The sequence below is a fragment of the Nannospalax galili genome, unplaced genomic scaffold (assembly GCF_000622305.1).
Source record: "Nannospalax galili isolate Female #2095 unplaced genomic scaffold, S.galili_v1.0 scaffold473, whole genome shotgun sequence".
Classification (NCBI taxonomy): Eukaryota; Metazoa; Chordata; class Mammalia; order Rodentia; family Spalacidae; genus Nannospalax; species Nannospalax galili.
Window position 1 is genome coordinate 212084 of NW_008334092.1, and position 13342 is coordinate 225425.

The 13342-nt window shown below is 42.6% G+C and overlaps 1 protein-coding gene across 1 annotated transcript in view; it reads left to right on the top strand.

Annotated features, from left to right (window-relative positions):
• Positions 1-13342, top strand: part of Rbbp4 (RB binding protein 4, chromatin remodeling factor) — a 28245-nt gene that overhangs the window by 9098 nt on the left and 5805 nt on the right. The window contains exons 4-11 of the mRNA XM_008829195.2: positions 2584-2757; positions 3034-3149; positions 3262-3422; positions 3530-3656; positions 4842-4919; positions 8238-8314; positions 8407-8464; positions 8726-8836. Coding sequence (XP_008827417.1) covers positions 2584-2757; positions 3034-3149; positions 3262-3422; positions 3530-3656; positions 4842-4919; positions 8238-8314; positions 8407-8464; positions 8726-8836 — 902 coding nt within the window. The remainder of the gene's footprint in view (positions 1-2583; positions 2758-3033; positions 3150-3261; positions 3423-3529; positions 3657-4841; positions 4920-8237; positions 8315-8406; positions 8465-8725; positions 8837-13342) is intronic.

Sequence of the window (13342 nt, forward strand, 5' to 3'; positions counted from 1 at the left end):
TCCTTTTTGTTAAATATGAGATTAAAATCCTGTTTTTTTTTTTTTTTTTTTTTTTTTGATTAGCTTGCTATGAGGAGGTGAAGAAGTCAGTGCTAAGTGTGCATTACCTCTGAGCTACATCACCTGAAGATATATATTTTTTTTTAATTTTGCATGTATAAGTGTATAGATTGGAGTGTGCCAGAGCATGTGTGTAGAGGTCAGAGAACCTTCTACCATGTGGGTCATGGGGTTGGAGTTCAGGTTGTCAGGCTTTCCTTTACCTGCTGAGCCATCTCACCAGCCCCAAAAGACTTTGTGTTAGAGAGACCATATCCCTCTCATGCTTAATATTGCAGGAATGGTTGTGGGGTGCCTATGGAGGGGCATTGGATCCCTTGGAACTGGGGTTACAGGCAATTGTGAGTTGCCATGTGAGTGGCTGGGTACCGAACCCCAGGGTCTTTTGCAAGAGCAGCAAGTTCTCTTAACCACTGAGCCATCTCTAGCTTCAGTTGTGTTGGGGGAGGGGGGTATTTTGTTTTTGAAAAATCAGGTCCATGCCTACAATCCTAGCATTTGGGAGGCACAGGGGGAAAGACTGCCACAAATTCATGGCCATTTTGGCTTACATATCGACGAAACTGTCTCTACCATCTCAGAAAAGCACTGTGCCCCCCCTGCCCAATTAAATAACAGAACTTTAATATGCAGAACAACTATGGAGTTTTGTATTTGATAATCACAATACCCTAGGGTTACACTGTTTTTTCATTTTTCCTTTTATCCCTTTCCCATAAGAAATAACCTTATAGATCAGTGGATAAGCTAGGTCCTTATGGGAGGGAATGGTGTTGATCTTATCAATAATGATGTACAGGTATGTCAGAATATCTCAGTCTCTTGGTGGCTGGGTGTATCAGTGTAGAGCATCTACTAGGCTAGCATCTGTGATGTCCAGGGTTCTATGCCCAGCTCCACAGACACAAGAGGAGAGTTTCTTGAATGATTGCTAAGTAGATGGCTTCTTACCTAAAAGATGAAATAAACATAATATGAAATTATTGAATCATGATAAAATGATTTGGTTACTTGATTCCTGGTGTGAAAATTTGAGATTCTAGAAAGGTGTATGGGCTCAAAAAGTGGTTGAGTGTTAAAAATCAGTGGCGGTTACCTTGTGTGGTATAGTACTAATGGGGAAGGATAGGTTTGTGTTGATAGGCTTGTTCTTTCTGGGATGTTGGCAGTTTTGGAGGGGAGGGAGCTTTATTTTGGTTGGTTGCTTGCTTACTTGGGTGGGTGGGGGATTTGATTGTTGGGGGCGCTTTTAGACAGCCTCACTCTGTGGCCTAGGCTAGCCTGAAATTCCTTATGTGGTCAAGGCTAGCCTTGAGCTTCTGGTGATCTCCTGTCTTAACCTTTGAGTACTGGGCTTATAGGCATGAAATGCTGTGCCTGACTTGAAGTGTTTTTATTGTGATTTGAATAGTAATTCCCTTGGAACACACACAGCTATAGATATAAACTGTTCATCTCAGTACTTGGGAGGCTGAGGCAGGAGGATCTTGAGTTTAAAGCCAGCTTGAGCTGTTAAGACATAACCAGAACCATAATGGTCTCAAATTCATAGAAATCTACCTGCTTCTACCTCTCAAGTGCTGGCATTAAAGATTTGTACCACAGGTAGGCATGGTGGCACGTACCTTTAATCCCAGGTCTCAGAATGCTGGGACTACAAGGAGACCCTGTCTCAAAAAGACCAAAGGAAAAAATGTGCCACAGGGCTGGAAAGATGGCTCCATTCCTAGCAACCACATGACAGTTCATAACTGTCTGCAGTTCCGGTTCCAGGGGATCTGATATCCTCTTCTGGCTTCCAGACAGGCATGTGGTACATATACATACAGGCAAAACTCATACACATCAAAAAAAAAAAATAGTATATGCCAGGTGTGGTGGCACACGCCTTTAATCCCAGCACTTGGGAGGCAGAGGCAGGCGAATCTTTGTGAGTTCAAAGCCAGCCTGATCTACAGAGTGAGTTCCAAGACATCTGGGGCTACAGGGAGACCCTGTCTCAAAAAGAAGAAGAAGAAAAAAAGTAATTTGAGTTTTGTTTATTCCACAAATAATTTTATTGTCAAATAAGAGTTGAAAACTTTGCTGAAACCCCTTTTAGCAAGAAATAGTGGTTAACATGCTTGTAATCTCAGCACTCAGTCAGGAGGATTGCCTGAGGTATAGAATGAGCTTCTGAATGTGGGTGGAATGGTGGAGAACCTCCATGTGGTGAGCTCAAGGCCTGTCTGAGCTACATAGTAATATCCTGTCTGCAAAGCAAAAATGAGAGACAAGCCAGGCCTGGTGGCACACAGCCTGGGGAGGCAGAAGCAGGTGGATCTCTGTGAGTAGGAGGCCAGCCTGATCTACATAGTGAGTTCTAGGTCACCTGGGGCTACAGGGAAACCCTGTCTCAAAAACACCAAAAAGAAAAAAAATGAGTCTCTTTATAATTAATAATGTAATTTGAAGAGGTAGATATCTAGGGTCTTTCTTCTGTTATACCACTTTGTTGATAAAATGCTTTGTTTATATATACAGAATTTGGAGGTTTTGGCTCTGTCAGTGGCAAAATTGAAATAGAAATCAAGATCAACCATGAAGGAGAAGTAAACAGGGCCCGTTACATGCCCCAGAACCCTTGCATTATTGCAACAAAGACTCCATCCAGTGATGTTCTTGTTTTTGATTACACAAAGCATCCTTCTAAACCAGGTACCTCCCCCTTTCTAATCAGATACAGGCTCCCCTTGTTCTGCATATAATTCCCTGTTCTATAATTTAAGATCTTGTGATTTGTGTTGTTATGTGTATTTTCTTATGCTTAAGTGAAACAACAATGCTTTTGTTAGTGTAGAATAATTATGTGTATCTTAAGCATTATATATTTGGCCATGATGAGTTAAGACATCATGGTGAACATTTCATTTTGCTAAGTAGACCCAGAAAGACAATGGACAGGATACTCTTCATATACTTGTTACTTTGCAGACCCTTCTGGAGAGTGCAACCCAGACTTGCGTCTCCGTGGACATCAGAAAGAAGGCTATGGGCTTTCTTGGAACCCAAATCTCAGTGGGCACTTGCTTAGTGCTTCAGATGACCATGTGCGTATCCTTCCAGTTTTAAAGCAAATCTGGGATTGTTACCAATTGGTTCTTTTTTGGGATATGTGGGGAAGTGAGAATCTTTTATGTAATGGTTAATTTTACATTTAAGACCATCTGCCTATGGGACATCAGTGCAGTTCCAAAGGAAGGAAAAGTGGTGGATGCAAAGACCATCTTTACAGGACATACAGCAGTAGTAGAAGATGTTTCCTGGCATCTACTTCATGAGTCTCTGTTTGGGTCAGTTGCTGATGATCAGAAGCTTATGATGTGAGTGGAACCCATTGTTTTATTTTTTTACGCATATATTTTCAGAGTTTTCTATTACTCGCCATCTCAAGCTTTTTTCCTGTTCACTTTTTCTTTTTTAACTGAAGTTGGGATACTCGTTCAAACAATACTTCCAAACCAAGCCATTCAGTTGATGCTCACACTGCTGAAGTGAACTGCCTGTCTTTCAATCCTTATAGTGAGTTCATTCTTGCCACTGGATCAGCTGACAAGGTCAGTTGGTTTTATTTTAAGAGGATACATAGAGTAAATTTCCCCAGTGTCTTTTTTCTTTCTTTTAAGACTTTTTAAAAAATCATGTGTGTGAGTATGTGCATGTGATTGCAGGTGCCTGTGGAGGCCAGAGGTATCAGATTCCCCAGGAGCTGGAGTTACAGCTTGTGAACTGTGTGGAGATTGCTGGAGATAGAACTTTGGTCCTCTGGAAGGACAATAAGTGCTTGAGCCATCTCTCCAGCCCAGATTTTTAAAAAATATATGCTTTTATGTGTATGCATGTATTGCCTGCCTGCATATATGTAATGTACCATGTTGTGCAGTGCCTGCAGAGGATGGATAGAGGCCTTCGGATTCCCTGAAACTGGAGTTAGGGACAGTTGTTAGCTGCCTTGGGCGGGATTGAACCCAGTTCTTCAAGAACAGCCAGTGTTCTCAACTGCTGAGCCATCTCTCCAGCCCAGATATTTTTATTTAATGTATTATGTGTCTGTGTATGGATGTCACCTGTATGTGGGTACACATGGGCACTAGAAAAGGGCATCCAGTCCTCTGAAGCTGGAGTTACAGGTGGTTGTTAGCTGCCACATGGGTGCTGGAAACCAAACCCCATCTGGGTCCTCCAGAAGAGCAATAAGTGCTCTTAATCACTGAGCCATCTCTCCAGCCTACTCCATTAATGGGATTATTTTAGCTTTCTTTCTTCCTTTCTTTCATTTTTTTATGTGTATGAGTAGTATTGCCTGCATGTATGTGAGTGCACCCGTGTCATGCAATGCCACGAAGATGAGAAGAGGGCTTCAGATTCCCCTGGAACTGGAGTTAAGGATGGTTCATAGCCACCATGTGGGTGCTGGGAATCAAACCCGGGTCCCCTGCAAGAGCAGTCAGTGCTCTTAACCATTGAGCCATCTCTCCAACCCCTTCTTTTAGTTTTAAGAATTTATTATTCATTTATTTGTAGCAGGCACATCATGACATGGATGTGGAGGTGAGAAGACAACTCTCAGCTCCGGGGAGTCGGTTCTCTCCTTCCACTATGTGGGTAGCAGGTTCTGGGGTCAAACTCAGGTCAACAGTCCTAGTGACAAGTGCCTGTACCCACTGAGCCATCTTGCTGGCCCCGGGGTTTTCTTATTTAATAAATTGTTCTTGATTTCATATTTTCTTTCATGTACGTAGACTGTTGCCTTGTGGGATCTGAGAAATCTGAAACTCAAGTTGCATTCCTTTGAATCACATAAGGATGAAATATTCCAAGTAAGAGAAACCAGTGCTGCCCCCACCCTCCTCCTCCCCCCCATACTGTTTTTCTCTCCCTCTCTTCCACCTCCGCCCCTCTTTCTAAAAGAAAATCTATGCATATGAATGGAAACACTTAAGAAAGTTGGTAACAAATAAAAATCTTCTATGTACCTCTGCTGATTTCTTAAAATTTGGAATTGTTTTTTTCTTGTGGTTGCTATACTTACTCATACTGGCCATTGGCCACTTGCATTCTTGGAATAATTAATAAAATTAGTGTCATATATGGTGGCATACACCTTTAATCCCAGCACTCAAGAGACAGAGGCAGGCAGATACCTGAGATCCATACCAGCTGGGGCTACAGGGAGACCCTGTCTCAAAGAAGTACCAGGCATGGTGGCACAGGCCTTTAATCCCAGCACTTGGGAGGCAGAGGCAGGCAGATCTCTTAAGAGTTTGAGACCATCCTGGTCAAATAGCGAGTTCCAGGCCAGCTGGGGCTACAGGGAGACCCTGTCTCAAAAGGACCAAAAAAAGTGCTGCATGTGGTGATACACACCTATAATCCCAGCATTTGGAGGCTAAGGCAGAAAGATAGCCCTATAAAGACATCACCTCACAAAGCCTAGAGTACTTAGCTAACATATAGGAAGCCCTGGGTTCCATCCCTAACTTTGTATAAACCAGGCATGGCGGTACATGCCTGTAATCCCAGCACCAGGGAAGTGGAAGCAGGAAGATCAGAAGTTCATCTTTGGCTATCTAGTGAGTTTAAGGCAAGCCTGGACTACATGAGACCCTGTCTCCGCCACAGTGAAGCAAACCTATTCATTGGCCTTTCTCCTTACACGTAGTTCTCTTACCTTCATGCCTTCATTTGTTATAGCTTGGTATGTCCTAGTTTTAGTAGAATCTGAACTGCTGGTTCCATGTGTTCTGACCCTTTGGGTTAAACATTAACCTCATTTTTTATGATTTATTTTTATTTGTATAAGTGTTTTGTTGACTATATATATACTGGGAACCAAACCCAGTCCTCTGGAAGAACAACGTGTTGTTTTTTTTGGTGGGGGGGGGGTCTCCCTGTAGCCCCAGCTGGCCTAGAACTCACAGAGATCTGCCTGCCTCTGCCTCCCAAGTGCTGAGATTAAAGGTGTGTGCCACCATACCCTGCACAGGCTGTGCTCTTAACCTAAGTTGCCTCTCTAGCCCTAAACTCCTTCCTTTTTTTGTAAGTACACCATGTCATACAATGCCTACAGAGTCCAGAGAGGGTGTTGAATCCCACTCCAACTGGAGTTAAATGGTTATTAGCCACTGTGTGTGTTAGGAACCAAACCCAGGTCCTCCAGTAACCGGTACTCTAACCACTGAGTATTTTTTGTGCTTTTTGCTTGCTTTTTGATTATTTTTATTTTATGTATACCAGTGTTATACCTGCATGGATGTAAGTACACCTGTGTCTTGCAGTACTTGCAAAGGACAGAAGAGGGAAAGGGATCCCCTGGAACTGGAGTTTCAGACAGTTGTTACCAGCCATGTGGGTGCTGGGAATTGAACCCAGATCTTTTGCAAGTACAGCCAGTGCTCTTAAAGCATAGCCAGTGCTCTCACTGAGCCATCTCCCAGCCCTTATAAGCTCTTTACTTAACATGCAGATCCCTCTGACATGACTCAAGAAATAATTGCGCTTTCAAAATTTGTTAAAGTGTTATGAGAGCTGCCATGTATGTAGTCTTTTTCTGTCAAGTTTAAATTTTGTACTAAAGTCAAATATGCTGGTATATGCTTATAACCCCAGCATTAAGGCAGCTGAAGCAGGAGAATCCACTAGGCTACATAGTGAGACCCTGGGTGGTTTTACTTTTTTTTCTTTTTTTTTCTTCTTTTTTTTGGTCTTTTTGAGACAAGGTCTCCCTGTAGCCCCAGCTGGTCTGAACTCACTATGCAGACTAGGCTGCCCTCAAACTCACAGAGATCCTCCTAACTCTGCCTCTGGAATGCTGGGATTAAAGGCGCACACCACCATGCCCAGCTTTTATTTTCTGTGTATGAGTGTATTGCCTGCATGTAGGTAGGCGCACTCATGTCTTACAATGCCCAAAAGGGTCAGAGGGCGTCAGATCCCCTGGAATTGGAGTTAAAGCCATTGTGTAGGTGCTGAGAAAGAGCAGTCAGTGCTCTTAACCACAGAGCCATGCCTTCAGCCTGAGAACCTGGTTTTTAAAAGAAAAAAAAATACATCTTTTTTTTGACAAATCGTTATCGCTAGTAATCCCATCACTCAGGAGGAGGAGGCAGGAAAATCACAAATTCAAGGTCATCCTCAGCTACATAGTATGATCAAAGCCACTCGGCTCTGTGAGAATCCCTGTCCAAAAAAAGTCGTAATAAAGGAAAGTCTACCTGAATTACTTAAATGATTATAATAAAAGATTATTGTTTAACCCATTTTGTCTTTTTGTTGTTGTGGGTTGTTTTTTAGTTTTTTTTAATTTTGGTGTTTTGAGATGGTCATCTTATAGCCCCTCTGGCCTAGAGCTTGCTGTGTAGACCAAGCTGATCTGGATCTCACAGAGGTCAGCCTGCCTCTGCCTCCTGAGTACTATAATTAAAAGCATGTGTGCCCCACCCCCATCCAACTTTGCCCTTTATAATTGTGTTTTTGCTGAAAAAATAATCCAGATTCTTCCCTAACCAACTGGTCAATGATTCCTTCTTTGTACCATGAACCACCACTTCCTAACTAAACATCAAAGAATATGTGATTGTTACATGTATGTTGTTAACTTTGGTGTAGCATCACTGTAAGGAATCTTCAGGGGGGCGGGGCAGAAGTAGCTGGGAAATGAACCCAGAGTCTCTTGTGTGCTCTGTGACACACGTAATTAGTTGAGAAAATAATCATTGAATGTGTGTCATCTGTCTATATTTTAGTTTCCAGGTCAGAATTGGTTTTCATTTGACTAAAGCCAGAATTAGAGGTGAATAATTTGGGAGAAGAACAGCATTAATATCTTCAAAAATACCAGGTGAAGCCAGGTGTGGCTTGTGCCTATAATCCCAGTATGGGAGATGGGACTGAAGCCAGCTTGAACTCCATAGCTCTGGGTATTATTTTGAGACCTTGTTGAAGGAGAAACCTTGTTGAAAGAGAGGACTGTGCAGTACAGCACAAGCTAATATCCCAGGTCTAGCAATGAGTTATTTTCATAAAAGAAATTTAGCTATGATATCATTCTCTGCCTTTTGTTTACAATGCTTTGTAGAGTATAATTTATTTTTCCATTTTCTAATTTGTTGCTCTTCTGTTTTCACCCTGGTGTGTAGGTTCAGTGGTCACCTCACAATGAGACTATCTTGGCTTCCAGTGGTACTGATCGTAGGCTGAATGTCTGGGATTTGAGGTGGGTTTTATATTAGGTACTTTTAGAAGTTACTATCTTTAGTTACACTTTCCAAAGATAGGTACTTAGAGTTACCTTTATTTTTCGTCCAGTAAAATTGGAGAGGAACAGTCCCCAGAAGATGCAGAAGATGGCCCACCAGAGTTGTTGGTATGTTCTAAGCATTGAGGCATACTGAGATTGGTGGTGGTGGGAGGTCAGAAGAGGGCATCAGATCCCCAGGAACTGGAATTAATGGACAGTGGTTAGCTGCCACTTGGGTGCTGGGAACCATACCCCAGTCCTCTACAGAGGTAGCCAGTGCTCTTAACAGCTGAGCCATCTCTCTAGCCCCAAGATCATCTCTACTTTTATAGTGGTCTTTAATGTCCTCTATCTGCATTTAAACCTTTGTTTTGGTCCCTCTTTCAGTTTATTCATGGTGGTCACACTGCCAAGATCTCTGATTTCTCTTGGAATCCCAATGAACCTTGGGTGATTTGTTCTGTATCAGAAGACAATATCATGCAAGTGTGGCAGATGGTAAGTGTTCAGTCACCTATTGGAGGAAGTTAGAGAATAAGACAGCATTGTTTCATAGAGACAGCTGCCATCTCTGTTTTCTCCAGATGTGACTTTGATGTTTATGTGTCATTTTCCTTTTAGTTGTTGTTTTGTTGACAGTCTCATGTAGCCTGGACTAGCTCAAATTCCTGAGCCTCTTGTTTCTCCTTTGTGTGTCATTTTGAACTGCCTGTTTTCCTTTATCTTACTGTTCTACTCGTTAATTTTAATTGAGTTAAATAAAGGAATCTTCCTCTCCCTGCTTTTTCCCATTTCCTTTTCCTCACTATTCTCTAGCACCAGTGTCTCCCAGTTCTTAACTCAAACTGTAAGAATTCTTACTGTTGCCAGGAATGGTAGCACATGCCTTTAATCCCAGGCAGGCAGATCTCTGAGATTGAGGCCAGCTTGGTCTATATAAAGTTGCAGGCCAACTGGGCTACAATACATGGAAACACTCATCCCCCGCCCCCCCCAGTTTCTCGTTGTTTATTCACTTCTAAGTCTAGATAGATAGCTCATCAGCAGTGCACAGAAAGGAGATAGATTGGATCGTGAAATACTGCCATTTCTCTATGAAACTTCATTGATTTCAAAAAATATTACTACCAGGTGTATTAGGATACACCTGTGGTCCCAACCCTCAGGAGGCTGAGGCAGGAAGATTGCAATGAGTACAGTTGGGATACATACTGAAAACCTAGCTCAAGCCACCACCACCCTTCATTCCCATCACTGCCAAAAGCCAGGCATGGTAGCACATTTTATAAAACCAGCACTTGGGAGACTGAGGTAGGAGGATTGCTAAAGGCTGAGGACAGCCAGAGCAAGACCCTGTCTCAAAAGATCCATTTAAGGGGTTGATTAAAGAATCCATTTAAAGGCTGGTAGATGGTTCAGTGGGAAAAGGCACATGCCCACAAGCATGATAGAGAGAATCTGTTCCTGCAAATTGTCCTCTGACCTCCACACATGTATGTGCACACATGCAAATAAATGTAAATTTTTCTTTTAAATAATAAATGAAATAAATCAAATTTTAAAAACAGTGAAGCCCAGTGGTAGAGGTCAAGCTAAGTATACGTGAGATCCTGGGTTCAAATTCCGAGGCTTCCCCTTCAACGCCCATTAATGTCTGCTATATAGTGATGTAAAAAAAATAGTTGCATTATAGAGATAACGGTAGTGTTTACACAATAGTGTAAATGTTCTTTATGCGTATGAGTTTTGCCTGTGTGTATATAAGTGCACCCATGAGCCAGTTGTTCAAGGAGGCTAGAAGAGGGCATCAAATCCCTTGGAAATGGAGTTACAGTTATAAGCCACCATGTGGGTGCTGGGAACCAAGCCCTGTTCCCCTGGAAAAGCAGCAAGTGCTCTTAAGCTCTGATCCATCTCTCCAGCCCCAGTATAAGTGTTCTTAATATCACTGAATATGTAGGAAATGACTAGGGTGTTATCATTTAATAGGGAGGCCGTGTTGTGTTTTTTGTTTTGTTTTTCTTTTCTTTCGGTCTTTTTGAAACAGGGTCTCCCTATGGTCACTCCTAAGCAGCTGAGATCATAGACTTGTGCCATCAGACCTGATTCAGAAGTCTTTTTTTTTTTTTGGGGTTTTTGAAGCAGGGTCTCCCTGTAGCCCCAGCTGTCCTGGAACTCACTATGCAGACCAGGCTGACCTTGAACTCACAGAGATCCACCTGCCTCTGCCTCCCAAGTGCTGGAGCTACAGGTGTGCGCCACCACACCCGGCTTTGTGTTTTATTTCTTGAGACATGTTCTCATGTAGTTCAGACTGACCTCAAACTTGCTATCTAGCTGAAGATGGCATTAAACTCCTGATCCTCCTGCTTCTACCTCCCAAGTGCTAGTGTTCCAATGATGGCCACCTCCCATGGCCATGATTTGGTTTTGAATGATAATACTATGGTAAATGAAGAGCTTTCCAAGACTATTCAGCTATTAGACTCAACAGAAGGGAAAAAATGCTTTTTTATGTTATTTCTTTTACATTTATTTATTTTGGATGTGTGCTTACCATGGCACATGTATGGAGGCTAAAGACAACTTTCAGGAGTGGGTTCTTGCCGTCTACCTGTCTACCATGTGGGTCCCAGGGATTGAGCTCAAGTTGTGCAGACTTGGCAGCAAGCCCCCTTACCTACTGAGGTGTCTTACCAGTCCCCAAGATCTAATCAGAATTTTTCTTTTCTGAAGATTTTTTTTTTAATGTGTATGCGTGTATTGCCTGCATGTAGGTAAGTACACCCATGTTGTGCAATGCCCTAGGAGGTCAGAAGAGGCTGTCAGATCCTCTGAGACTGGAATTAAGGACAGTTGTTAGCTACCCATGTGGGTGCTGGGATTTGAATCCGGGTCTTCTGCAAGATTAACCAGTGTTCTTAACCACTGAGCCATCTCTCAAGCACTGTTTTCTGAAGATTTTTAAATTTCTATTTATGTGTATGTGATTGCTTACAGAGGCAGAAGAGGGCATCAGAGTCCCTGGAGCTTGAATTATGGACAGTTGTTAGCCACTGTCCAGGTGCTGGGAGCCAAACCCAGGTCCTCTGCAAGTAGTGGTGCTCTTATCCTCTGAGCCATCTCTTTAACCCCTAATCAGAATTTACTGGGGTTTTTTTGTTTGTTTGTTTGTTTTTGAGACAGGTATCTTCCTGCCTCTGCCTCCCCAGTGCTGAGATTAAAAGTATGCAGTAGCACTACTAGCCAAAGATAAGAAATAATCTAGGCAGGGCTGGAGATGTGGCTCAGGATAAGAAAGCTTACTGTTCTAGAAGACCCAGATTCCACCACCAGCACCTACATGGTGGTGGCTCTGTTGTCCTCTTTTGGCCTTCGCAGGCACTACGCACATACCAATAAACATACCAGTAATCAAAACACTTGTACAGATAAAAATAAATCACTTTTTGAAAAAAAAAAATCTGGGCAGTGGCCGTGCACATTTGTCATCACAACACTTACAGAAGAGACAGAAGGATTGGGAGTTTAACACCAACCCAAAGTATATGGTGGGACCCTGTCTCAAAAAAAGCTGAGGATTCAGCTGGATGATAGAGTACTTGCCCTGTATATGAGACATGAAATAAAAGACGGGTCTGACAGTAGCTTCCTGGTGAGCAAATTGTACTGCTTCATGCTTTGAATATCTCCTATGGAAAGAAGTATGGTTACTTTTTTCTAAAATGCTGTAGATGTGGAGTCCAGAGGACACCTGCTAAGATTCCCAGGTTCTGTGTCCCAGAAAAACAAAATGGACCAGGGCCACCAGAACAGTGACAGAAATAGACTGTTTATTAGAGAAAAGCGCTGCTGAGAAAAGCTGGACAGTGGGTCTCTGGGCCCTTTATGGGTCATTTATGTAGCACTGGCCTCCTCCCACATTTCAGAGATTGTTGCTCTGTTATATTTAGGGTGGGGGCAATTTCCAGTCTTCTGCCAACTGGCTTTATTTATGTTAACCTCAATGCCTCTTTCTCCATATACCTACTCTCCTGTATTGCTCCCTAAGAACTGTGTTCCCAGAAATTCTAGGGGAAGAGCTGATGGGTAATGATCAGTCTTCTATAACTTCGTCCATGCTGGTGAGGGCCGTAGTCCCAGCATAAGTGGGACTACAAAGGTCTCTATGATTAGAGAGGAGGTTTGGGATTCCTATAGTAGGATTTGGCTGGACTCCTTTATCATACACTTAGTTTGAAATTGTCGTATATCGTAGCTAGAAGTCAAATTTTTATAAAAACTAAGCTAGAATACCATGATGATGCCAACTAGTACCTCCCAAAAGACCATGAGTCAAGAAAGACTGGCCATGTTTGTCCCTAGAAAACCGTTTTTGTATGGCTTGCTCTTGGGAATGTGACTCCTTAAGAGTGCTTTGTTTTGATGAGACGGGGTCTCCCTATAGCCCCAGCTGGCCTGGAACTTGTTATGTAGTCCAGGCTGGCCTCAAACTCACAGAGATCTGCCTGCCTTTGCCTCCCAAGTGCTGGGATTTAAAGCAAGTGCCACTATGCCTGGCCAGAGTGTTTTAAAAATATATCTGTACTCTGTGTTAAGAATGTGGAAAAAATGCGAACGAACAGTTTTAAGAAGGAATCCAGTGGTGAAATATAAAGGATGTTAAGCTGTAGCCATTGAGAACCAACAGTACCAAAAGAAAATGAAAAGCAAAATAAAGTAAGGTTACAAGTACTGGTAGACATGGAGTTTTGTATTTTAAGAAATTAAGACATGAAGAGAGTTTTTCAATCTTTGTAGGTGTGAGTAGCTGTGGTGGTTTTTGTTATTTTTTGCCGTGTGTTTCCTTGTTTGAGACAGGGTCTCACTTTGTAGCCTTAGCTGGTCTGGAAATCACTGTGTGGACCAGGCTGGCCTGAAAATCATAGAAATCTCCTCTTACCTCTGCCTCCTAAGTGCTGAGATTAGAGGTATACTCTACCATGCCCAGCTAGAGGACAGGAT